Here is a 27,829-nt window from a genome sequence, read left to right as displayed (position 1 = left end):
ATTTCTACTAAATTTTATTTTAATTAAATTAGAATTTATTTTATATGTTAAGCCAAATATTATTTTTAGGTTTTGCAAATTCTCACTTTATTTATAATTTTTTATTATATTAATTTAAATTTAATAAATTTAAAATTTTTTAAAATAAAATTTATATTCATCAATTATTTTTTATTTTTATTGATTCTCAAATGATTTAACTAATAATAAAATTTCTGGAAGAAAATTTTAATTATATGAAATAAAATTTAGTATAATAGATAATCACATGTATAATTATTTATAATGATAAAATTCAAAGTAAAATAATGATTTATTTTTCAAGATATTAGATATTTTTATTTTTATTAATAATAAAATAAAAAAATACAACAGAATCAAAAATTTATTAATATTTTAATTTATCTTTTAAAATAAATTAAAAAATAAAACGCATAAATAAAAAATTATTCTAATTTTTTTTTTTTAAAAAAGGTGGCTACCAAATTAATTTTTATTTATTAAACCACAAATTTTATGGATTGACTTTTTGGCTGTCTGCCAATCTTGACTTTGGAAATTACCATTTGCGTAGCTGGCCACAGCCCCACAACGCCGTAACCCAACGATCTGCAGGCACCAACCTTGACGCCTTGACTCGTGACTTGATACATAATTAGGCGTCACCCTTAGAAATTTTTTTTATTAAAATATAAATTCCTTTTATTATATGAATGATGAATTTCGTATAAAATTTTTTACATTTTTATTAAAATATAAATTTTTTATAAGAATTTTTTTAGTCAATTTTTTTGAAAATTTTCTTATGAATTTTTATTTTATTTTATGTATATTATTTTTATAAATAATATATCCTAAGTAAAGTCTCTTAATTCTAATTATCTTTAAAACTTGATAATACTTTAATAATTTTTATTTTTTAATTTAATTTTCATTTTCCGGGTTCACATCAAAATTTTATAGGCAATTTTTAATGTATTACCAATGAAAAGGAGATTTCAAAATAACTAAAATGTGAAATAATTTTTATAAGTGATAATATCCATAAATTATTGACGATATTATTTTGTAGGTAAAGACTTGAGTTTTGACATTAATCTATTAAACTCTTTTCTTTTAAAATAGTTATTTTTATTATTTTTATCTTATAGTTTTTTTTTTAGAATTTATAATCTTTTATTTAAAATATAAATATGTTTAATTTATTTAATTTTATGATGTAATTGTAAGAAAATAAAAAATTTAATAATATTTAGTTTCTATAAAAAAATTAAATTATGTTAACATATCATTAAAAATAATAGATAAAACTAATAAACTTCAATTCAGTGATATTAGAGAGATCATTAAAACTATGTGAGATTTTGAGTTTAAATTTTAATTACACTAAATTATATAAAAAAAATTTAAAAATTTTGAGATAAACATTGTGCATGGGTAAATGTAAATTTTTTTTAAACCATTCAATAGGTGGGTATAAACTTGAGTTTTGACATTGATATATAAATCTATCCACACACGATCCATATTTATTATTTTTAATTTGTAATTATTTTTTAAAATTTGAATTTTTATATATAATATAAATATATAGAATTTATTTAATTTTATTACATAATTACAAAATATTATGATAGAATTTAATGAATTTAATAATATTTAAATTCTATTTAAAAAAAATTAAATTATATTAAATTTCATTAGAAAACGTAACTTTTCTAACCCTAGTCAAACGCAATAATGAAAATTTACTTAAATTTTAAAGTTTGTTCTCCATAAAATTCAAAATTTATATTTTGTGAATAATCATTATTTTTTATTAATTATAGAATCGATGTATAATAATTTTATATTACACATTAAAATAACGTTAAAATGTAAAGATAAGAAAAATAGTTTTTTTTTAAGAATTAAAAACTTATTAAAATTATAAAAAAAATAAGTACAAAATTATAATTAAAATAATATAATTTATAATTATGGATATTTTATAAATATATAAACTTAATAATGTAATTTTTTTCGTTAATCTTTATATATATATATATATATATATATATATATATATATATATATATATATATATATATATATATATATATATATATATATATATATATAAAATTAAATGCTAGTAGTGATTCAAGAATTGAGAATCAGATTAAATCCAAATCAAAGGAATATCAAATTAAAATCGAAATATCAATAAATCAAATTAAATTAAATTAAAAAATAAAAAAATTGAACCAAATCAAAATTAAAAATTCTAACTGTTTTTAGTTTGATTCTTATTCTTAACAAAAATTAGAATCCAACCCAACCTGCATACCCCTTCTTTCTCCTGTTGAAATTCCATTTGAAGTTAAGAGTTTTGCATCATTTTCTCATACATTTTCTATGTCCTAAAGGATGACAATATAATAATTTGAACTTTATTGAGTTGTGCACAATTTTTTTTTTAATTTTTTTGAGAGGGAGATATATTACACTAATCTGAATCAAAATATAACTTTAAAAAATAAATTATTATACTATTATATTTTTATATAAGCAAATATAACATAAACTACTTATATAAAAAATTATTATTATTATAAATAATTATTATCTTAATTTAAAAGGTTAGATTTGATTATGTTGACAGAGCATTTAACTTGGTCAATTAATAGGAACCATGCACCACTTGATGGCGATTTAAGATCATTGTTTAATTCAATGGTCTTTCTATGAGTCCAGTATGAAAACATTCAATTTTGATATCCCATTAAATAAAATACCAATGCCTCTTACCGTATTGATGTTTAGATAACAAAATAATACATCCAAACACTTCCTCAATTAGAAGGAATACCTTCATAAGAATGGAGACAAAATAAAATAAATTCTTATTAAAAAGTAAGCAAATAATTCAAGATTTATTAATGAAAGTAGATAAGTACATATATTTAAAATCCATTCAAAAATGACATAGATATAAGAGTGAGAGTTATTGAAAAAAAAAAAAGTAAAAAGGAAGATCAAGAAAACACAAAGAAAAAGGGTGGAAGGGGTAACCATTGATGAGTTGCGAGAAGGCTCATTCATGGCCAACCCAAAAGAAATCAAGAGGAAAGAGCTGGAGGAGGAAGATGAGAAAAAAAGGAAAAAAGAAGAGAATTTTTTTAAAGAAAAGTAGTAGTAGTTTTGCATAATTTAGCATATCATGAATATAATCAAATTTAATCTTGCTGATTTGATGTATTACTCTATGGTTGTTGTGATTGAGTGCAAGTGATTACCCGATGGTGTGCTTTTAACTAAGTTTGAAGCACTAGAATATGAAGTTGGGCAAAGAAAATCATATAGAATTGGATATAAGCACTACTAAGATTTTAGAAACATTCATGACAAACATGAAGTGTAAGAAAAAAAAGAAGAAAAAGGTGAAAAGAAGAAGGCAGATGAGAAGAGCAAGACATATGGAAAGAGCACTTTATTCATTGGAGATGTTCAGGCAATGGTGAAACATACCAAAACAGAGCAAATCTTTAGGCAATGGAGATACATGGCAAAACAAAGCAAATAAAAAATGTTCTCCTGAAACTGGAAGAGATTAAGTAAAGAGGGAGTAGCACCACCCCCTGCAAAATTAAGCCACTGTACGTGAGAGTTGCTTCATCCTTACCTTGAGATAGGAACCCTTGATCTCTACCAATTCACTTATTACATCTTGCATCTTCATTCTTTCTCCTGGTCGTTCCATTGAGCATGCAACTCCAATTCTCAGTGCAGAGAGGATGCAATCCTTGAAGCTCCCTCCTCCATCTTCATATTCAATTCTTGGATCTACTATCTCCATCACCCTATAAGGCAAATATCTCTCGACAAAAGTATGAAGATTTAGATCATCTTTAAAAGATTCATCAGTTGGTTTCTTTGCTGTAAACATCTCCAATAACAGAATCCCATAGCTATATACATCTCCTTCTGTAGAAACTGGATATCCCATCCCATACTCTGCATATAAATACACTATTAACTAACATAAGACTTGAATAAAATTTTTCTTTAAACCTGGATAAAGAAAAGAAAAAGAAGGGTACCTGGAGCAACATGTAATGAATACTAGTAAGAAGAATAATATTTGTAATTGTTTGTGGAAGGAGTAAAATAGTGAGGGTGGCATGTGATAGTTGAGTAGTTGTAAAGATGCTATAGCTTTTTAGGAGAAAGTCAAAGTAGTTACAGTATTCAGGAGTGTATAAATAGAGTATATTTATATTAGAATAGGCTATTCCAAGAATCAATAAACAAGAATACTTTTCTCTCATCTTTGAATATTCTTTTCTCTTCTCATCCAATCTATTTCTTTTCTCATCCAATCTATCTGTTTTCTCATCTGTTTCTCTCTGTTTCACTTAGTTGACAGGCTGTTATGTAACAATTTGGTATCAGAGCCTTGATCTGAGTTGGGTTTGTTTCCAATATTTTCTGTTGGAGTCACAACTCTGAGCAGATTCATGGGAGTCTTGCAAACTTCCAGAATTCCAGGTTTTTCTCTGCTCCTCTCTTTCTCTCTTCTTTCCCTTTATTCCTTCTTTTCTTCTTCCTCTCTCCCTGAAATTTCTTCCCTTTCTTACCTCAATTTCTTCTTTTTTTGTTGTTTTTTTTTTGTTCTTTCTTGAAATTCTTGAATCAAATTCTTTCTTCTTCTATCACTTTATGATTCTTTCTTTTATTCCCTTCCTTAATTTCTTATTTCCAGCATTTCAAGAAACCTATTTCTTGAAATTCTTGAAAATTTTCTTCCTCTCCCTTGTTCTTCTCTCTTGCGAGCTGCCTATTCTTTTTTTCCCCTCTATCAAATTCTTCTCAATTTTCCTATTTTCAATTTCTTCCCTGTTAGGGTTTCAAAATCAAGACCTGTTTTGTCAAATTCAAGAAACATCTGAAATAAAAAAAAAAATCTTTCTTTTCTCTCAATCTTTCTTCCTTCTCTACAAAATATTTTCTTTTTATTTCTGTAATTTCTTCTCTATTCTTCTTTTCACAATTTTTCTTCTTCCTTTCTCTGTGATTTTCTTCCAATTCCAGTATCAATTCCTTATCTCTGCTCAGATCTGATTTTCTTTTACTATTTTCCTCAAATTTTCTTTCTCAAATTTTCTTGGAAGTGAAATACAATCAGAGCATCAAACCATGGGAGTACAATCTTGGGAACAAAAGGATCTTAAGGGAATGCTAGAAATTTTTGAAAAAAGAGTAACAGAACGCTTAGAGGAGTTGCTGTATCAAAAATGGAAAAAATTAGATAAGTTGTTAGAAGAGCAAATAGAAAGGAAGGAAAAATTGTTTCAAGAGGCACAATCCAAAAGTCAATTTCAAGATTTGGAGCTGAGATCTCAAATTCCAAGGGGTTTTGCAGAAAATGGAAAGAAAATAGAAAATGTTGCAACCTTTACTAATGAAGATGCATTGGAATTGTGTCTTGCACAAGGAGAGGAAACATTACAACATTTGGAGCAGGATTTTCTTCCTCATATGTCTAGTATAAATGAGGTTTTTGGGGAGGAGAATGATGAAGATATAGAAGACAACAATCATGGAACTGAAGTTTATTGGGGTGATGACAAGGAATTGGGAAAGACCAAGGAGAGTGCTGCTAAGAAGGAGATTGTCCTTCTTGATGATAAGATTCATGGGGATGAATATGTGAAGAAGTCGATTCAAAAGGAGGAGCAAAAATTTCAAATTCTTGAAGATTCCATTCAGCAGAGTTTTGAGAATGATGTTAATGGTGCAAATGATGAGAATACTCAGAGTTTTGAGAATGACAACATTACTGAAGCCTCCAGTAAAGTGCACATGAGGCAACTAGACTATTCAATGGGAAGAATAGGAGTTGAATATGAAGTGGAATTTCTTTGCTCAATAAAACAAAGGATGATTTTGCCTCAGTTAGGAATGGAAGAAGTGTTGGAAGCTGCACAATCTAGAGTCCAAAAACTTGAAATTTCTAGGAGCATTGGGAATAGATGGAGTTTACTAATTCAAGAGAACCATGATTGTGAGTTTTACTATTGTGAGTTCTTAATGTTCATAGAGGATAAATGGGAGATATCAAGAAGGCTGAAGAAGAAGAAATTAATTTTGAAGAACATTGCATCTGTAATTCTTAAACAAGATGTATTTGAAAAATGGAGAAGACAAAGAAAGAAAGATTACTATGACAGAGGAAACGGATTGACATTTTGGTGCTGGTTTGTTGCGCACAATCAATAATTTCAATGTTGTACCCTCCCTTATTCATTCTTGAGGATAAGAATGATTTCAAGGAGTAGGGAATGTAATGAATACTAGTAAGGAGAATAATGTTTGTAATTGTTTGTGGAAGGAGTAAAATAGTGAGGGTGGCATGTGATAGTTGAGTAGTTGTAAAGATGCTATAGCTTTTTAGGAGAAAGTCAAAGTAGTTACAGTATTCAGGAGTGTATAAATAGAGTATATTTTATTAGAATAGGCTATTCTAAGAATCAATAAACAAGAATACTTTTCTCTCATCTTTGAATATTCTTTCTCTTCTCATCCAATCTATTTCTTTTCTCATCCAATCTATCTGTTTTCTCATCTGTTTCTGTTTCTCTCTGTTTCACTTAGTTGGTAGGCTGTTATGTAACACAACATAGCCAATAGATCCCTTGATTGCTGTCGAACTGCCTTGATATTGTTGAATCTCTCCAGAAACTGAGGCAGCAATCTTAGCCAAGCCAAAATCTCCAATATAGGCAGTCATCTCCTCATCCAAAAGAACATTACTTGGCTTTAGGTCACCGTGTATAATTGTGGACGAGGTACCATCGTGAAGATACTCTATTGCGTTGGCAATATCAATGGCAATGTTTAGTCTATCTATTAGTTTCAGTTTTCTTGATTCTCCTTCTTCTCCAACTTCTCCTCCAGTGTGGGCATGTAGCCACTTCTCTAGACTCCCATTCGCCATGAATTCATATACCAGAGCTTTGAAATCATTGCCTTCAAAGTCGATGCTAGAACGGACGCTCAATAGCTTCAGAAGATTTCGGTGCCTGATGGTTCTAAGAGCTTGGCATTCTGAAATGAAACTATTTGAATCTCCTCCTCTTTGCAGGTTTAGCACCTTGATGGCCACTTGTATTCCTAATTGCTCAAGAATTCCTTCATAGACAGAGCCATAGCTTCCAACACCAATTATGTTGGCTGCAGATAATCCATTAGCGGCATTGAAGAGTTCTGCATATGATATTCTCAAAAATTGGTGCTCAAATGATGACATGGAAATGCTTTTCTTTGTGGATCGTTTTCGATGACGGAAAATAAAAAAGGCAACCAAAGAAACAAAACATAGTCCAGTAACAACCACTAGAAGGATTACCATTTTCAAAACTGAGGAGAGGTTTTTCTTCTTGGAATTTGGCAAAAGGCAAGAAGAAAGCTTCAATTCTATGATGCCTCCACATAGATCATTGTTTCCCACCAATGAAACAGCACTTGCATTTAGAAAGATTCCATGTTTTGGAACGTCACCTTGAAGTTGATTAAAAGAAAGATTCAAATACTTCAGCCCAACAAGCTCAGCTAACGAATTTGGGATTGGCCCTGAAAAATTGTTGCGCGAAATATCCAGCTTCGTTAAGCCCTTTAAAACACTAAAAGCCTGAGGTATCTCTCCTTCGAATGAATTACCTTGTAAATGAAGCTGTTCCAAGATTAGACACTTGCCAATGGAATCAGGAATAGTACCTGATAGTTTATTGTCAGATAAATCCAACTCTACCAAATTTTGCAGCAGACTTACTTCTTTTGGAAGAGGACCAGTTAGTGCATTACCAGCTAAACTGAATGATGTTAAAAGTAAGGAAATGCTGACAACTTCTTGTGGTATCGAACCTCTGAGATTGTTGTGAGAAAGGTCCAGCTCAATCAGGTTATGACATCCTCCAAGGCTTGGAGGTATGCTTCCTTGTAAGTTATTGAACCCCACAGTGAGATGACTTGGCAAAGTTAAATTGCCAATTGCAGATGGGATAATTCCTGTGAATGCATTCATATGCAGAGTCAACTCTTCCAGTTGTTGAAACTTGTTGAAATTTATACGAATTGGGCCGGTTAAATGATTCCTTTCTAACATCAAGAATCTCAAATTATATAGGTTTTGGACACCAAAGGGAATGGTACCATGTAACTGATTATCTGACAGAACTAGAGCCCACATATCTTTGGAGAGATTGGCTATGGAATTGGGCAAGGATCCTCTTAGGAAATTTGTTGTTGCAGCAACAACTCCTAAATTGGTGCAATTAGTTAAAGAATTAATGAAACTCAAGTCTCCTTGTAGCTGATTATAGGAGAAGTCTACATATCGAAGATATGGCAACATTCCAAGGTCTTTCGGTATTGTGCCAGAAAGATTGAAGGACAAGGCCTATGTCAGAGCGGATGCTGCCATTTAGTTGGTTTATATCCAATTCAATTACTTCAAGGTTGGAAATGTTGTAGAAGCCACCAGGAATCTCCCCAGTTAGATTGTTTTCGGTAAGTACCAGAAATCTTAGGTTCTTAAGGTGAGAGAGTTCCTCAGGAATCTGTCCTTGCAAGCCATTTCTTAGTAATGAGACTTCATAAACAGATGAAAGATTTCCAAGAGAAGCAGGAATGCTTCCTGTAAGGCCATTTTTAGCCAATCCTAGCGATTCAAGCTTTTGTAGAGAGCCCAGGTCAGCAGGTATAGTCCCCACTAACTTGTTAATGAGATCAAGATACACAAGACTTGAGCAATGTGAAATATTGGTTGGTATATTCCAGCCAAGTGAATTATTGCTGAGTCTTAAATACTGCAAGCGATGCAAACGGCTAATCTCTTGTGGGATTTGACCATGGAAGCTATTGTTTGTAAATCAATGTACTTGAGGAAGGATAGATTTCCAATATGAGGCGAAAGTGTTCCTGCCAAGCCTTGCGAGTTCAGGCTCAAGGCCACAATCCTACCACGATCCCGGGGACCGCAGGAAACGCCATGCCAATCACAGAAATACAAGGCATCATTCCAAGAATTCAAGACTTCAAACGGGTCTTGTTGTATTGCATCTCTGAAGGATATTAATGCAAGTCGATCGGTCACGTGTTGTAAGCAAGTGACAGAGTTGAAGAGCAGAAGCACCAGAAAGAAAAGGCAATGCAAAGAAACCACAACCTTGCCATTAGCTTCTCTCACCAGGTGATTACTAGTATAGTTATGGAGTTATGGTAGACGGAGAAGAAACGAATACGACATATGACAATATGAACTGCTACTTTTAAGGTCTACGGCTGTCAAGTTTGAAGTTAGAAGAAAAAAAACAAGCCATTTGACCTTGCAGCAAAGTTGCTGTCTCCCATTTTCTGTAGTCGTATCTCTTTTACCTTCACTTGTGTTATCGTCCTGCTTTTTAGCAGTTGAGATTATCCATATACCCGATTTCAAAGTCAGATTAAATGATGCAGAAGTTGCTTCAATTGTCAAGTACTTCATGCTCCCCAGTGAAAAATCATGGAGACCATCTCTTGTTGCCTTTCCTCATTTGCATGCATTTCCCTCAAGAGTCCATAAACTAATGCATTCTTCTAGAACAGATTCTGATTAATACAATGCAATGTTTGCAAACTCTATCCTTTTATAGGAAAGCAAAGCTTTCTTTATGGAGATTTGCTTCCAACCTTAGTTCTGGAATTTTTCAAGCATGAAGTATCTTTATTTTTTAGTTCACTAATGTACTCCTTTCCAGCTTAATAGATAATATCTTCCATCTTTTATCCCTATGAATGTGTTGTATACATCTTTTTCTGATTGTTGAGTTTCTCCTTTCCTTGTTTCGTATCTTGTATTTCTATGAGCACCGCATGGAAACTTAATAACATCAAAGTTGCAATGTGAACAAATGTGACTTTGGCAATATCTGTCTCATCACCAACAAGAGTTTATTGGTCAGATGTTAGATTCTGATCAAAAGGTTTCCAATTGTTTATTGGCTACCATTTCTTTTATGTCCTGTGTAACTTCTCAAACTAAACAATCATATTGAAGCAAGCAGCCCCAAGCAGCCCCAGGTTGTAACACATTCAGGCTATAGAAGTTGAAAGCATATAGGTACCACATAACTCATGCACCTGGAAATATTACAAGATGCAAGAATCTAACACTCTACAGAATAATAACAAGTGAAAGACTAAAGTTGGCACTCCAATTTCATTACTATACCTTCCCAACGCAACCATTTTCAGTAGAAATAAAGCTTCAACAATCACACATTAGATTACCAAAGCATTCAACAAGACGAACATCTCTACACTTTAAAGCCTACAGTGAACATCTTTACACGAACAGAGCACCCAAACATGTCACATCAGATGATTGCAGACATGCAGTTGGAAAAGAAGTCCAGACAAACAATCACTGACCAGACATGAATGACATTGTTCGTCTAAAATCTAAAGATTTGAGAGCAGACTCTGGGAAGTGCCTTTTGCTAGGTAAAAACAATCCACCTTCATGCGGCAGCAACACCTGTCGGTTGCTGTTAAGACCACCTTCGCCAGGTTTTGAGGGTGAAACTTCTTTCCTGTTTTTCACATATTTAAAGAACTCTGCAACTTGGTGTGCATAGCTTCATGAAAGATTATTAAACAAATTAGTTACACAGTGCACAAATCTTTCAGAATCATTGAATAAACACAACTTTCAGCACCAGTTAATAGATGTTGCACAAAATAAAACCAATACAAACAAATTGATAGTTCAAGGATGCAGACAAAACCAAGTTAGTATGTGCCTGCATTTTCCATAAGCACTAGGCATTAGATGCTAGCAAAACATTCATAAAACCAACTTTCTGATTCACATTCTAACAATTACTTCAAAGTAACAATTTTGGGAAAGAGTGCAGTACAAACAACAAAAAAGTTTTTTGAGTAAAATAAATCACTGGATAAGCACAAACAATACCACGATTACACAAACTATTAACATCATCTCATAAAAACACAAACATGATAATGCATGAACAGAACCTATTGTTATCTCTACACAATGGTAAAATAAATAATGCCTGGAGGAGATGAATAATGCAAATTATATCCACTATCTTTCACATTTATGTCACTAGTACAATGTGTATTGAATTTCATTAAGGGTTTGATAGAGTATGCAGAGTACGTTAGCATCAGTTTTGGCATAAAATTTTGCTAAGTGCTAATGCCCCAGCTCACACTCGCTCAAAAAAAAAAAAAAAACAAAAGGTTAGTATCAAATGGTTTGAGCACAACTTGAACTGAATCATATGCGTGATGTGATAATGGGAAGCACAACAATATTTCTATTTCTTCTTATAATAGAAGATATTTAGAATAGAAGTATCTTACTGCTCCTTTGCTTCGATATCTCTGCTAAAATCAATGTTGGCTTCACAATCAAGAACCAAAGCAGGCACCTGGTCATAACCAAAGAAATTAAGCCAAAATCTTTCATAATTACATGAATTTTACAGGAAAACAAACATATATGATACCTTTTGAATACTTGAATGCATATGGTTGCCTTCCAAATAAAACACACGATCTCTAATTTCAGGATGTAAAGCATTATCCAACTGTAGGGGTGGCTTACTGACAGATAAAACTCCATGATTACCACTTTGGAAAGGGAAAAGCCAGCTCTCATGCTTTTCATGCAAGTCACGGAGATAGTCTAGGCTGACACCACCCTCTTCTGCTCTCCTCCGCAGCTTCATTCTCTTGTGGCAAGTATCAGGGCTTGCTCGAAGATAGATAAAACCATCAGGAATAAGGCCAGGTAAAACTGAGACAACTGGATCAAACCATGAGTCATAAATGCTGATCTCCATCTCATTCATCCACTTTGCTTCATGCACAGCTCGTACAAAGACCTTTATCAAGTAACAATGAGATTAAAATCAGTCTTCAAACTCTTAATCAAGTTTTTGTTCATCTCAGACGGAATCAACCAAATGAGAAAGAACTGCAAGGTTTTGAATCCACATCCTTTCCAAGAATTTCATCATTTTCACACAGGAGGTAAAAATTGGGTATATATCGGCCTTCGAGATTAAAATGAAATGCGCAAATTTATGATCATTTTTGTGAACTAGAAAATGATCATATTCACAAAATAATCATAGATTTGGTTAATTTTAAAATATTACACTCATGGAGAGAACCACAAAATTACAGAGACTCACCATTCTGTCACTAAAAATACTCCTCTCCATCAACCTGAGTGGCTTTACTCCACCAGATGACTCTCTCTCTTGCATCACCCTTGTGACAAACACATAATTCTGAAAGGTATAGGCATACCTATGCGGTTCAGCATAGAATGCATCAAGAATATTGAAGTGGTCAGGACCAACATCCTGCCACTTATCAATGGGTTCTGGCACCACTTCAACAAGGTCGCGAAGCTCAATCGTATCACGAACTATTCTGTGAAGAAATGTTGTCTTCCCAACGCTAATATTTCCTTCAACACAAAATGTGATTCGATTCTTTGATGCAGTTTTCACTTCTGTGTTTACATCCTTTAACTCTTCATCCACACTCTCTTTGACGAAAGTTGTTATGCTCTCAGCATGATTTTTGTGGATAATTCCTACAGAACTCTGTAAATACTCAACCATTGTCTCATTAGCCTTCCCCAGAAACTGCAAAAAGGTGAATAAGAATCCTCATAAATATTTACATGATCATATTAATCAAACATACTACACTACATTACAAAGCTTCCACTGCTGAATCAAAGATTAGATTTTTTTTCAATAACTCAAGCACTAATGGCAACTAGACCAACAAAGCTAGGTTCTCTGAGAATGCCAAACTCCATATGCATTTATAACAAGCGGCTTAAACCAAATAATTCATCAGAGCAAATTATAAAAATTATAAAAAAAAAAAAAAAGTAAAAAGCAGCTGCATTGATAATTAAACTTGGGTTTCAACTTAGCACTGATACCTTATCCTTATACAGCTGCTTGAGCTCTGCCATTCCCCGTAACCCTTTCTCCACCAGCTTCCTCAAATTCTTTGGCCCCACCCCTGGAATTGTCAACAAATCAGCGTTACCCACCCCCTCACTTGACCCCCTCTGCCGCCTATTCATCCTCACCGTCGTTTCCTCTGAGCCCTTTTCATTTTTTTCTTGTTTCTCACAGTCTCCACCATCACATCTCTTCAATGCTTCAGCTACTGAAACAGCAGGAGTTGCAGGTCCCTCCAAACCAGCCCCAGCCGCTGTGTGGTTCCACGCAGGCCGTGACACAACACAACCACGAAAAGGAGGAGTTTTTTTTGCTCTGTTGCCGGTAGCACAGCAGCAGCCACTATAAGACAAGCGGTAAGGTAGTGTGGGTTTGGCCCTTTTTGCTATGCAAGCTGCAAGAGAAAAGCTGCCCCCACCAACTGTGGCCGTTGGCATTGAGATAGAGGTACAGGGCTTTAAAGTGAGAGAAAGAAAAGGGATTTTATTAGACTGAGAATAGAAATAGTTTCTGGGTTTATTTATACAAGACGAAGAAAGAAAACTAGTGGTAACAGAAGTACAAAGGAGGGGGCTTGAAGGGCTCTTTTGCAGCAGCTTCTGCATCCCTAAAAAGCATTTCGAAGCAGCACTATTTGGATTGAAAATTTGAGTAGGAAGCGAGAAGGCTGGAAGAAGAAGATGTATGACAAATAGATGGGTAGACACAAATTTGAAAATTAGGGTTTAGAGAATGTAATTGATATAAGGGTTTTGTCTGGTGCGCAACAGTGCCATGTATTTTTGTGGCAGCAATCAGGCATTTTCTTGGGTACTGACTGTGACAAAGATAACATCCCCGCCAAAGGGGCTTGTCCGTGCGCCCATATAGTGAAGAGTGTTTAATTCATCAAATGCTGACCAACTTGTGCATACGTGGGGGCTAAATAAACAATTTTAATTAAAAATATATATATTATTAGATATATTAGTCATTTAAATTTAGAGTTTTTTAGAAGCATTATCATTTTCAATTTAAACAAAGATGAATGATTACTGAATAATGAAGACTGTTAAAAACTATAAGATCTTTTTTAAGAATCACATCAATTTAATAATTTTTAATCTCCATATATAAAGTTTATATTTAAACTAGTTATTTCATTGGTGCATTACTTAAATTATTATTTTATTTTATTTTATTTTATTTTAATAATATAATTTAATATTTATTTTTATTTTTTTAAAATTATTTGAAAATTTTATTAATGTTAAAAAATTAAATTAATTATAATCAAAGTAATTTAAATTTGTATTAAATCTTAAATAATTATATATATATTAAAATTAATTTAAAATTTTATTTTTTAAGCAAATTTAAATTTATATTCAATTTTTGAATAATTATATAATTATCAAAATCATATTGAATTTTTATTTCTTAAATAGTTATTAATTATTTCTCTAAAATTTTTTGTTAAGAATGTAATAATATAATGTATTATATTTTTAATGACAACTAATAAAATTTTATATTTGACAAATGATATAAAAATATACCCCTTTATTTTTAAATTTTGAAATAAATTGATCACTATACCTCCAAATACATTCCAAATGTTAAAAAATTAAGAAAGTTTGAAAATCATGAAAAATTTTACTTTGATAAATTTTACTTTATAAAACCTTACTTGCTTTATCTCCTCCCAAATGAAAGCTTAAATGGATTTGAAGTCATTGACTTTTCCATTTGCAGAACCCGAATGTGTGGTACTAAAATAGTCCAATAGAGGTGAATTGAACTTTATAATTTTTCAGTCTTTACTTGTAGTTCAATAAAAAATTGTAACTAAGTTTAAATATGTGTTTCTTAATTTTTAATTTTATCTATAAGTACGAATAAGGGGCGAACTTGTGAATAAACTATAGTATTCTTAAAATTTTTTATATTATTTATAATAATAAAAATTCTAATGCCATAAAAATAATTAAATTAAAATATTAAAAATATAGATTATTAAATGTTAAAATAATACAAAATGTTTATTGTGTTATAATTTTAGTCTGATAAGTAATACAAATAATATTCTAACTTTATCATAGATTTTACTTTAAAGGAATTTAAATTTCATATACATTATTTTTTTAAGTGACTTATCAGTGAGGGCCAAGTCAGAAAATTTTTCTTGGGGGAGCCAATACAATGACTCAACTACATGCTCTTAAATGTAATCAATTGATCTACTTAACTTTATGAAAAAAAAAAAACATATATGCATAATATAAAATATTTTAAATAATTTTCAACATACTTTCATTAAAATTAATAAAAAATAAATAAAATGGGTCAATCATTTTATATTTTTTTTATTAAAATATGTACAAAGAGATTAAATAACTGTATAATTTATTTTTTTTAAAAAATTATATAATTCATTTGTAATTTTTATAATATTTTAAATGATCTTAAAAATTTTAGATAAAACCAATGAGTTTTAATTTAGTGATGCTGGACTAGTTTTCAGGGTTGTGAAATTTTAAGTTCGAGTCCTAATTGGACCCAATTGTACAAAAAAAAAATTACGTATACATATAAGTATTTTATGTTTAGATTCTATTAAATGGCATAGATAAGAAGAAAATTGATAGACTCATTTTATATAAGCATTTTAGGGTAGTTTTGCATCCATGTTGCCTTTTTAATTTAGTAATTTTATACTTTTAATTCTTATTTTAGTTAATTTGTTAATTTTAGTTTCATTATATTTGACTTTCAGAATTTAATATTTTTTGATAGGTTTTAATAAGGTTTAAAGGCAAAAAGGTCCATATAGAAGAAATTCAAAGTGATTTAGAAGCTTAAAGTGGTGTGAAAAATGAAGAAAATTAGCTTAAAGAAGAAAATCAGCCGAGACTTTTAAGGGCCTCAACATGCCCCGTGTTGAAAGTCGCGTGAAAATAAGAATTAGCTAGCAGAAATCCACATGAGGCATGTAAATTCACACTGGGTCGTGTAAACAGAGAGTTCAGAACAAATCACGCCGAAAGTTTTATAGGCTTTAACATGCCCCGTGTGGCGGGTCGTGTAAACAGAGATTTTGGAGCAAAACACGCTAAAGTTTCAGGGACTCTCACATGCCCCGTGTAGCTGGTTGTGCAGAATCTAAAGGCTCCTCCTCCGAATCAACATGAAACATGTGGAAAACAACTTAAATTAACATGAGGCATGTGGGATGGCGCTGGCAGATTTGCTGACATGGAAAAATTCTCTTTTCACACTTTTTACACCTTTTGTCCTTATCCCTTTAGGGACTATTTTTAGGGCAAATCTTGAGGGTATATATAAGCATCATATTCTCTTTTTTACCATAAGGAGAAAGAGAGAGAAAAATCGAAAGAGAAAAGAAAGAGGGAATCACTCCATTTTTGGAGGAAGAAACCTGCAGAGTGACGTTTTCCATCTTCCATTTTCAGAGATTTAGATTCTCTTCTTCTGGGTTCTTTTATTTTCAGTTTTATTTTCATATTTTCTTACTCTATTTCATATTTTCTACTTATAAATACAAGCATGAGTGAGTAGATATTTAAGATTTCAGAGTTTGGTATAATGGTTTAAGTTTTGTTTGTGGATTTGGACTGGTTTTAATTAGATTTTAGTATATATAAGCTTTGATTCTTATCTTGTGTGCTTATTTACATACCCATTGTTGGTACCCTTTGGGTTTTGTTCTTAATCTTAGATTGAAGGACTGAGAGGTGAAAATCTATGATAGATAATCAAGATAATGAACTTAATCACCTAGTGTTAGAGATAAAATAGTGGAGCAAGAGGAATTTCAAGTTAATTAAAATGCTTAAAGGGTTTTGGGTAATTAAACATCGCATGATAATAGGGTTTAGTTTTCTTTAAAATACTCTTTAGTTTGCTGAACCTCAACTCTGGAATCAATTTTTACCATTAATTAATAAAATCTTTTGTTACTTGCTGAAATTTTAGTAAATTAGTATAGTGCTTAGAAGTTTAATTGCTTAATTCATTATAATTTCTTTAATTTCCCAATTTAATTTGCTGTATCTCTTACTCTATTTTTGGTACAAATTATCGATAGCCCAAATAATCATAAGTTTTATAGTTTGGTACTCAAACAACAAATCTCTGTGGGACGATATCTTTTCTTTACCACTTGAATGACCCGTATACTTGTGAAGTACGCAATCAAGTTTTTGGCGCCGTTGCCAGGGATTTTTTTTGTTTGATATTAGACGATTGATTGTTTGGTTAATTTGAGCATTTTATTTTTTATTTTAATTTCTTTCTTTTATCATTTTACTTTGAAATTTTCTTATTTTGGTTTTTTCAGGTACATATCTTTTATATGAGAAGAACAAAAAGTGCAGAAATTGATTTAATTTTTTATCCTGAGATTGAAAAGACAGCTCAAGCTTTAAGAGCAGAGTCTAAAAGAAGAAAAGCTGAACTCAGAATTCAAAGACAGCAATGGTAACAACAAGAGAAACAAGTGATAGAAGTTATGGCAAACAACAACAACAGATCAATTAAGGATCTTGCTTTTCCTAATTTTGGAGATTTTAGACCGAGTATTACAAGGCTTAGAGTGGAAGCAAATAACTTTGAGTTAAAGCCCTCACTTTGTCAAATGGTTCAACAATCACAGTTTGGGGGAGGTCCTACTGAAAGTCCACATGTGCACCTTGCACATTTTCTTGAAATTAGTGACATGCTGAAGATAAATGGAGTGTCAGATGATGCCATCCGGCTGAGATTATTTTCTTTTTCTTTGAAGGATCGTGCTAGGGAGTGGTTGCTTTCGTTACCTCCGGGTTCGATAACTACTTGGGATGAGTTGTCACAAGCTTTCTTGGCTCAATACTTTACTCCTAGCAAAACTGCAAATTTGATAAATGAATTAACTTCTTTCAGACCAAAGGACGATGAGAGTCTCTATAAAGCTTGGGAGAGATATAAGGATCTTCAAAGGAGATGTCCACATCATGGAATCCCTAAATGGATGCTAGTTCAACATTTCTACAATGGTGTTTCTCCAGCAATTAGAAGTATAATTGATGCATCTTTAGGAGGTGATCTTATAGAGAAGTCAGAAGATGAAGCTTATTCAGCATTGGATAAAATTGCTTACAACAATTATCAATGGAGCTGTGAAAGAAATGAAATGAAGAAGCCACCAGCTGGTGTATATGAATTAGATGCCATGAGTATGTTCAATGCCAAATTTGATGCTTTGACGAGAAAAATGAATAAGTTAAGCATGAAGGTTGACTCATCAATTGGAGGATCTAGTCATACAGAAGATGTTAGTGCAGGAAATATGCATTGTATCAATGATTTTTCTTTCTATGGGCAAGAGTTTGGAAATGAGCAAGTTGATTTTGTTGGGAATTACAATCAGAAACCAGTTGGTAATCCTTTTTCTGCTACATATAATCCAGCATGGAGGAATCACCTTAACTATTCTTGGGGAGGTCGACAAGGGCAGCAACAGAATTATCAACAACCTCCTAATTTCCAGCAACAACAGCAGAATTTTCAGCAAAATAGAGTACCACCCGGATTTCCACCACAAAGGAATCAAAATGCACCTATTCCACATCCACCAGTTCAGTCTTCAGACCAAGATTCAATTTTTAAGTCTATGATGGAGAATTTCTTAACTGCTCAACAGAAACAAAGAGAAATGATTCAATAATTAACTTCAAGGATAGACCAGCTTGCCACACATAACAGGATGTTGGAAAACCAAATAGCTCAACAAGCAAGCTCTTCCAGTAAAGTACAAGGAAAACTTCCAAGTCAACCAGAGAATCCTAGAGAACATTACAAGGCAATGATCCTAAAGAGTGGGAAAATTATGGGATAAAAAGAGAAAGATGAGGTAGAAGAGGAAAAGAAGAAAGAAGATAAAGATAAGAATGAATTCACTTCGAATCATGATGAAGTTAATGAGGGAACAAACAAGAAGAAGGAAGTTGAAAAAGAAGAAGAGGAAAAGTATGTGCCTCCACCACCATACAAGCCACCATTGCCATATCCTCACAGGTTTCAGAAAGCAAAGCTAGATAAGCAGTTCGGGAAATTTTTAGAAGTTTTGAATAAGTTATACATCAACATTCCATTTACAGATGCAATTTCTCAAATGCCCTCATATGCTAAATTCCTGAAAGAAATTTTGTCAAACAAGAGGAGATTAAAAGATTATGAAATTGTGGCATTAACATAGGAGTGTAGTGCTCTCTTATAGAATAAACTTCCACCAAAATTGAAAGATCCAGGAAGTTTCTCTATTCCTTGTCACATTGGGGACACTAGTATTGAAAAGGCATTGTGTGATCTTGGAGCTAGTGTAAGTTTGATGCCACTCTCCATTTGTGAAAAGCTGAAGGTAGGAGATTTGAAGTCCACCACCATTTCTTTGCAGCTAGCTGATAGATCCATCAAATATCTATTGGGAATTTTGGAGAATGTGCCCTTAAAAGTTGGAAAATTTTTTATTCCTGTGGACTTTGTGGTTCTTGAAATGGAAGAGGATATTCACATACCTCTCATCTTGGGAAGGCCATTTTTAGCCACAGCATGAGCTCTAATTGATGTAAATAATGGTAGAATGATATTAAAAGTTGGAGAAGAGGAGGTGGAATTTAATTTGAGTCAGACTTTGAAAAAACATCATTGAGTTGATCCTTTTTTGAGGGTGGATGTTATTGATGAGATTGTGGAAGCAGAATTTAAGGAAAGATATCCTGAGGACACCTTAGAGAATTGTTTGGTACATAGTAGAATAACAAAGGATGAAAATCCTGAAGTTGCAGCTTTTGCTCAAATTTTGGAAGCTACTCAAGAAGTTGTAGGAGATCAAGTTTTGTAAGTTGAAGAATTGAAATATGAAGTTGCACAACCATCTTTGCTAGATGAAAAGGATGCACCACAGGTAAACCTCAAACCACTTCCATCTACATTAAGGTATGCTTTCCTTGGACCTAATTCAACCTATCCTATCATTATTAATGCAAATTTGAGTGATGTACAAGTTGAAAAATTGCTGAGAGAGTTAAGAGCACATAGGAAAGTCGTTGGTTATACCATTGATGACATAAAAGGTATAAACCCCACCTTGTGCATGCATAGGATTTTTTTAGAGGATAATTTTAAAGCTACCATAGAACATCAAAGAAGGTTAAATCCTAATATGAAAGAGGTGGTAAAGAAAGAAGTCTTGAAACTGCTTGAAGCTGAGATCATTTATCCTATTTCTGATAGTAGTTGGGTTAGCCCGGTTCATATGGTTCCTAAGAAAGGAGGTGTGACCGTTGTGAAAAATGAAAATAATAAGTTGATATCTACTAGAATTGTCACAGGATGGAGGATGTGTATAGATTATAGGAAGCTTAATAGTACCACTAGGAAAGACCATTTTCCCTTGCCTTTTATTGATCAAATACTAGAGAGGTTAGCAAAACATTCATATTTTTGTTATTTGGATGGGTATTTTGGTTTTTTCTAAATCCCAATACATCCCAGTGATCAAGAGAAAACCACATTCACATGTCCATATGGCACATTTACATATAGAAGGATGTCTTTTGGCTTATGTAATGCACCAGCTACTTTTCAGCAGTGTATGATGGCTATTTTCTCTGATTTTATTGAGGAAATTATGGAAGTTTTCATGGACAATTTTTCTGTATATGGTTTTTCTTTTGATAACTGTCTATCTAACCTCTCTAAAGTGCTTAAAAGATGTGAAGAAACAGATTTGGTGCTAAATTGGGAGAAATGTCATTTTATGGTGCAAGAAGGCATTGTGCTTGGACATTTGGTATCACATAGAGGAATTGAAGTGGATAAGACCAAAGTAGAAGTGATTGAGAAGATGCCTCCACCAACTTCAGTGAAAGGAATTAGAAGTTTTCTTGGGCATGCTGGGTTCTACCAGCGATTTATAAATGATTTTTCAAAAATTGCTAAACCTCTTACAAATTTGTTAAATCACGATGTTCCTTTTAATTTTGACCATGCTTGTTTTGATTCTTTTAATAGGTTGAAGGAAGCTCTAACAACAGCGCCTATTATGCAACCTCTGAATTGGTCATTGCCATTTGAGATTATGTGTGATGCTAGTAACTTTGCTGTGGGAGCTGTACTTGGTTAGAAAAAAGAGAAGAGGTCTTATGCAATCTATTATGCCAGCAAAACTCTAGATGATGCTCAAGTAAATTATGCCATCACTGAGAAAGAATTTTTAGCTGTGGTATTTGCTGTGGAAAAGTTCAGATCGTAACTGGTTGGATTGAAAGTGATTGTCTATACAAACCATGTCGCCATAAGATATTTGATGAATAAAAAAGAAGCAAAGCCAAGACTGATAAGATAGGTTCTATTGCTACAGGAGTTTGACTTACAAATTAAGGATAAAAAGGGAGCTGAAAATGTTGTAACGGACCATCTATCAATGATTAAGTATGAGAATAAGGATGGAAATGAAGAGGAATTGCCAATTGGTGAGTTTTTCTCGAATGAGCAACTGCTAGTTGTTGTTACTACATTGCCATAGATTGCAGATTTTGTCAATTACTTGTCATGTGGAGCTCTCCCACCAGATTTGAGCTATCAACAGAAAAAGAAATTTTTGCATGATGTCAAATTTTATATATAGGAGGATCCATTGTTATTCAAGAGATGTAATGATGGCCTAGTTAGAAGTTGCGTGTCTGAAGAGGAAATAAGAAACATTCTAGAGCACTGTCATTCTTCTGATTATGGAGGTCATTTTAGTGTGGATAAAACAATGGGCAAAATACTTCAAGCTAGGTTTTATTGGCCACACATGTTTAAAATTGTGAGAGAATTTATTTTGAGATGTGACAGATGTCAAAGAGGGGAATATTTCAAGGAAAAATGAAATGCCACAACAAGGAATTTTGGAGATTGAGTTATTTGATGTTTGGGGCATAGATTTCATGGGACCATTCACATCATCTTTTGGGAATAAATACATTTTGGTAGGTGTAGATTATGTGTCTAAATGGGTTGAGGCCATTGCTTCCCTTACAAATGATGCAAAGATAGTAGTGAAATTTTTGAAAAAGTTTATTTTCACTAGATTTGGAGCTCCAAGAGCTATAATCAGTGATGGTGGATCTCATTTCTGCAATAAATAGTTTGAAAATCTTTTGAAGAAATATGGGATTACTCATAAGGTAGCTACACCTTATCATCCTCAGACTAGTGGGTAAGTTGAAGTATCTAATAGGGAATTAAAGAGAATTCTGGAAAAAATTGTTAATCATTCAAGGAAGAATTGGTCATTAAGGCTAGATGATGCATTACGGGCGTACAGAGCAACTTACAAGACACCCATTGGAACTACACCTTTAAAGCTAGTCTATGGGAAATCATGTCATTTGCCAGTTGAGTTAGAGCACGATGCATATTGGGCAATCCGAACTTTGAATTTTGACTTAAACAATGCTGGAGAGAAAAGGTTACTTTAATTAAATGAACTTGAAGAGATAAGGTTGGATGCATATGAGAATGCTAGGATTTTTGAAGAAAGGACTAGGTTTTGGCATGATAAGTATATTAAAAGAAAGGAGTTTAAAGAGGGTGATCTAGTTTTATTGTATAATTCTAGACTTGGACTCTTTCCTGGAAAGTTGAAATCAAGATGGTCTAGTCCTTTCAAGGTCATTAAGGTTTATCCACATGGAGCTGTGGATATTTGGAGTAAAAATTCTGGTCTTTTTAAAGTTAATGATCAAAGGCTCAAGATTTATATCACAGGCCAGCCCATTGAGAAGGGAACAAGTTGTTTCCTTGATGATTCACCAATTCACTGAATTAAAGAAGGTCAAGCTAATGACCTAAAATTAGAGCTCTTTGGGAGGCACCCCAAAAATTTTTCCTTATACTTAATTTTTCTTTCATTTTGTTACATCTTATATCCCATTGAACTCAAATTTGACATTAAAATTTCTTTCTGCAGGTTGGTGGAGATTTTTAAGCAAATATGTACGCTGAATTGAAAGAATTAATGCCTAGGAAGTTACTGAACCTTATATTTGTCTTCCATGATACATATTGTTTTTAACAAACTCAAATCTGAACTAATTTGAGCTTCATGTCTGATTGTAGCAACATGGTAGAGTGAAAGGCCATTTTAGTTGCAGCATTTTGAGGAAATTGGTGAGAAATATAGGAACTTTCATGGTAATCAATAGCAACATGCTTTAGATTTTACTTTTTGGGTAATTAATTTTGATGAAGTGCACTGAGATTGATATATTTGCCATTGTATATTTTGTGAAATTTCATAATACAATTCTGCAGAAATTTAACCATGTAAACAGTGTCTGCAGTAGAATTTTATTCTTTGTTCATGAATTTTTAATGATGAGTTTAGGGTTGAATTTGGGTGTTATTCCTTGTGGTGTGATTGTTAATGTGAATATTACTTGAATAATGTTTTAGTTTGTGTTTGGTGGATTGATAGATTTTAATTGTTCTTAGATATTAATTGGGTTTCAATTGAATTTTGAGAAAAATTTTTATGCAAATTGTGTTTGGGGTTGGTTTTAGTGTGTTTAGGATCACATTTTTTTTTTTTTTATCAAGTCATTTAACACTAGGTTCAACATGATGTATGCTAGGGGTAGTGTCACCACCAAAACCTGTTCTGGGCACTTTAAATTGCTAAAAATGTAAAACCTGCTGAGAGTTTCAAGGGGTCTCACATGCCTCATGTAGCACTTCATGTACAATAACACCGGGCATGTCATTTTTCCCTTGTATTCCAACATGCCTCATGTTCTTCATCTTACAACAAATCACACAGGGCATGTCACCCCTCACTATTCTTAACATGCCTCATGTTAGACACTAGGTATATCACCACTTAAACCTTTATCCTAGCCATTTTATCCTATTTCATCTCATCAGCCGCACGACCTAAGCCTTCACTGTTCCTTCCATGGTGCGCACCAAACAGCTTTAAACCCACATATCCAAGCTGCGAGCCATAAAAATGGCTGTCAATAGTAATTCTTCAACCCAACACCAAACCTTACACCACCCAATGCTCAACTCGAAATACCCATTTCGTCCCCAAATCCCTAAATTCCCGATACGAACCCTAGTTCTCCACCTCACCAGTCCTCTCATGCCACCCCTAATCCCGACAATGCCACCCAAGACGCCACACCTCCCTCCCAAAAACACACCAAATCTGCCTCTTCAGTTGTATATGAGACACGAAAAAGAAAGAAATTAGTTCTCCACTCCTCTACCTCACCAAAACAGCCTAGAGTTGATTCCCTAGGTCCAGTTAGCACCAGAACCCACTCTACTGCCCAAAATCCTATCTCACCGTAGGTTTCTTCTGCTCCAATTAGGGTCCAATCACCCTTGCATCATTCACCAACAGTGTCTCAAACTACTCCAGTTATCCCTCCATCTCGAAGTCAGGTAAACTCATCTTACCCATGGACTTTTAGGGACTTTGAAATGAGAAAAAATTATGAGGCCCTTCCTAAAAAGAAAATTTTAGCCACCAAGTACATTGATGAACACAATCTCAGGGAAATAGGGCTTTATGAATCTGTTAGTGAATATTTGAAAAATATAGGTTGAAGTGATTTTACTAGGATTCAAGAACCTGCTTCTAGGGAATTGACAATTGAGTTTTTAAGCTCATTGCAATTGGACTTCTAGCCTATGCAAAGTAACCATAGGGACACCATTTCCTTTAGGTGTTTAGGTCAGGACAGAGAACTTAACACTGTTCAAGTGAATGCCTTATTTGGTTTTTATAATGATGGAGCAAAAGTGATAAAGTGGCAAAGGACTATTTATGACCCCCCTACATTTTGGAAGTCCATTGCACCATATGGGAAATACTACAACCCTAGTTCTGCTAAGGCCTCAGCTATTCAAAACCTTGCTATGAGATTCTTGCAAAGATTCATGTCTTACACTATACTAGGTAGAGGTTACAGTAATGGGGTTGTAGAAAAGAATGATTTATTCTTTTTATGGTGCATGAAAGAGAAGAAAAAAAATAAATGGTGCTTATTTTCTTTGCTCTCATATGGAACATATAGTCTCTAAGCATTCAGCTGGCAGTAGTTATTGGAGGGATGGTGACTGTAATTGCCAAATCATTTGGTTTTAACACTGACTAGTATGCTATGGTGTCTATGGTTGGTCAGTCTTTTCTAGATAGAATTATTATGACTCAAATGAAAATTTGTGTAAAGAGGGGTGATGTTTATGTGTTGGTAAATGGGGGACATAAGGATACAGAGCAGCAGCAATCAAAGGGTATAGGACAGCATACTGATGCTGGTCCTTCTAGCTCACACCCACCTACTGTTGGACAATCAGACTTACTTATTTTTCTTAAAGATTTGGAAGCAAAAATTGACAGAATGAGTGCAGCACAGCAGCCTGTTTCTGATGCTAATTCTGATATTGTGGTTGCTTTAAAAGCTTTAGAAGCTAAGGTTGATACTCTTGGTCAGAAGCAAGCCAAGCTTGAGAAAAAGACTAAAAAGAAGTTTTCTTCATTTAGGAAAAAGCAGAAAATTCATGACAAGGAAATGATTGACATTTACAATAAGCTAGCAACCTCTTTTAACCAGCTGTACAAATGGGGCCAAGACATTTTTAAAGAGATGAAGGCTATGGTAGAAAACCTGGATACTGCTTCTGAGAAATCCAATGAGCAAGCACCTGCAGCAGCAAATGAGCCAGTGCCATCCACCAATGAAGAAGACCAACCAGCTGTCTAGTTTTAGAATTTTGTTTTTCTTAATTTCAGTTAGTTTCTGAAACTTTAGCTTTTAATTATGCACATTGGTCAGTTTGCTTTATTTTTCAACTGTTAATTTCCTAATTACTGGAAATTTTATATGTTTTATTTATTTGTAAATGATCTAATTTTTGTTTCTTTTAATTCTGTTTGTTTCATGCATCTTGCGTTGGCTTGTTCATTGTTGCTGGCTGCCTTGGTTTCTTTTGCTGTGATACTTATAATATCTTTGTTATCCAGATTTCTATTGAATTGATCATTTTCTTTAATTTCAGCTTCTATTGGCTATTGTAATAGCATTACTAATATTACTTTTAATAGTCATATAACTGAATTATTGACAATACTACAGCTGCTCTTCTCTTAGCCTTAACAATTCTACCTCTAAGGTAACTTCTGGACATTCATCTGCCACATGTTGGCATTGTTTCCCTTTGCCATACCTCATGCTAAGGGTTATGCTCTCCAATGAGCTATTTGCATTCCCTCAAATTTTCAAAATTTTTGAAAACTCACCGAAATTTTCATGGAACATCACATGCCCCATGTTGATACCCCATATCAGTTACTTAGTAGTTGGCACAGGGCATGCTAATTTACCTTTACTTCAACATGCCTCATGCTCCCAATACTTATAATTTACATGCCTCATGTGCATATTCTGATCATTCACCACTAGGCATGTACGTTCTACATGGTAACTCTGTTCCACTCTTTTTGAGTTTATATCTCTCCAAGTTATCATTTATTGATTTCATTGATATTTCTGCCACTTCGATTAAGCCAATGAAGACATTGTCTAATTTGAGTTTGGGGGAGGGCAAAATTTTTGTAAAATTTTTAATAATTTTTATTTACATTACTTAAATTGCATTTCATTTATACTTAGTTACTTAGTTCACATACACTATACACCTACATCATGTAAATATATACACTTGTATATAGATATCATATTGATTACGTATAGTTTTTATTTCATTTTTTATTTTTATTTTTATTTAATTTTTGCATTCATTTTAGGAATCATGCATACATAAAAAATATAAATAAATAAAAATAATGTAAATCTTAGAAGATTGAGAATCATTTTGAAAAGCAATTGAGCTTGCCTCTAGATGGGTTTGATGGATTGAAAGTTCCAGGTTAGTATGAGGTTATGAAATTCTAATATAGGTTTATATCTTCTTAGCCAAGGGCCACCCAATTAATTACATTGAGTTTTGAGTGCTTAAAGAAAACTATACAGTAAGAAATAACTAATTGTGTCTCACCAATCCTAGAATAAGCCTTCTAGACATTTTGAGGCGAAATTTTAGCATTCACTTGAAAAGAGAAGTGATTAAGGCATTCTTCAAATTTTAAACCCACATTTTTAGCCTTAACCAATCTCATTTTAAATTTTCCCTTTGAAACCAATTTGAGCCTTCATTTATACCCCTTATTTCTTTGGTACCCATAATCTACCTAGCCATAAACCTAAACACTTACCTACCCTTTATGAGAATAATTTGTTTAAGTGATTGATTCTAAAAAAAAAATAAAGAAAAAAAAAGAGGAGGAAAAGTCTAATAATTAAATGGGAGAAGTACTAACATAAAAATTGGCTAGCAATTATATCATGTTACGAAAAGAAAAAAATATTTACCATCCAAGTATATAAAGAAATGAGTTTGGGGGTGGATTAAAAAGGGACAATTGCAATGCAAAATTCAACGTTACTTATGTAGTCCTTAATAGAGTTGCAAAAATTGTATGCTAGTATTGGTAATTTATTGCAAAGTTCTTCCTCCCATTTGATTCTAAAACAAAAAAATTAAAAAAATTAAAAAAAAATTTAATAATAATAAAAGAAAAGTGTATCTTGATCTTTTTAACAATTTAATTATTCACATATTTTGCTTCCCTTTTACCTTTTCTTTGTTAGCCATATTATTACCCCTTAGCCCCATTACAACCATTAAAA

At 32.8% G+C, this 27,829-nt stretch overlaps 1 protein-coding gene, 1 non-coding gene and 1 pseudogene across 2 annotated transcripts; all 3 read right to left on the bottom strand.

Annotated features, from left to right (window-relative positions):
- Positions 1–3,517: 3,517 nt before the first annotated feature.
- Positions 3,518–9,526, bottom strand: LOC110647732 (probable LRR receptor-like serine/threonine-protein kinase At3g47570; annotated as a pseudogene).
- Positions 9,527–10,213: 687 nt separating this feature from the next.
- On the bottom strand, positions 10,214–13,893 carry LOC110647733 (uncharacterized). The gene is made up of 5 exons (XM_021801691.2): positions 13,019–13,893; positions 12,249–12,710; positions 11,559–11,936; positions 11,413–11,480; positions 10,214–10,658 (listed from the first exon to the last, which is right to left on the bottom strand). The coding sequence occupies exons 1-5, from the start codon at positions 13,646–13,648 to the stop codon at positions 10,445–10,447; spliced, it is 1,752 nt and encodes a 583-aa protein (XP_021657383.2). The 5' UTR covers positions 13,649–13,893; the 3' UTR covers positions 10,214–10,444.
- Positions 13,894–17,934: 4,041 nt separating this feature from the next.
- Positions 17,935–18,041, bottom strand: LOC131175074 (small nucleolar RNA R71). The gene has a single exon (XR_009145234.1). It is a non-coding gene; the product is annotated as a small nucleolar RNA R71 (small nucleolar RNA).
- Positions 18,042–27,829: the final 9,788 nt, after the last annotated feature.

This window comes from Hevea brasiliensis, chromosome 16, assembly GCF_030052815.1.
Source record: "Hevea brasiliensis isolate MT/VB/25A 57/8 chromosome 16, ASM3005281v1, whole genome shotgun sequence".
Taxonomy (NCBI): domain Eukaryota; kingdom Viridiplantae; phylum Streptophyta; class Magnoliopsida; order Malpighiales; family Euphorbiaceae; genus Hevea; species Hevea brasiliensis.
This window is presented reverse-complemented; position numbering and strand designations above follow the sequence as displayed.

Excerpts from the sequence above, each read along its gene's own strand:
- LOC110647733 (XM_021801691.2), bottom strand. The coding sequence starts at position 13,648 with ATGCAGAAGCTGCTGCAAAAGAGCCCTTCAAGCCCCCTCCTTTGTACT. Across the intron at positions 11,937-12,248 it reads GTATTTTTAGTGACAGAATG|GTCTTTGTACGAGCTGTGCA; the intron begins GTGAGTCTCTGT and ends TACTTGATAAAG. Across the intron at positions 11,481-11,558 it reads TGCATTCAAGTATTCAAAAG|GTGCCTGCTTTGGTTCTTGA; the intron begins GTATCATATATG and ends GGTTATGACCAG.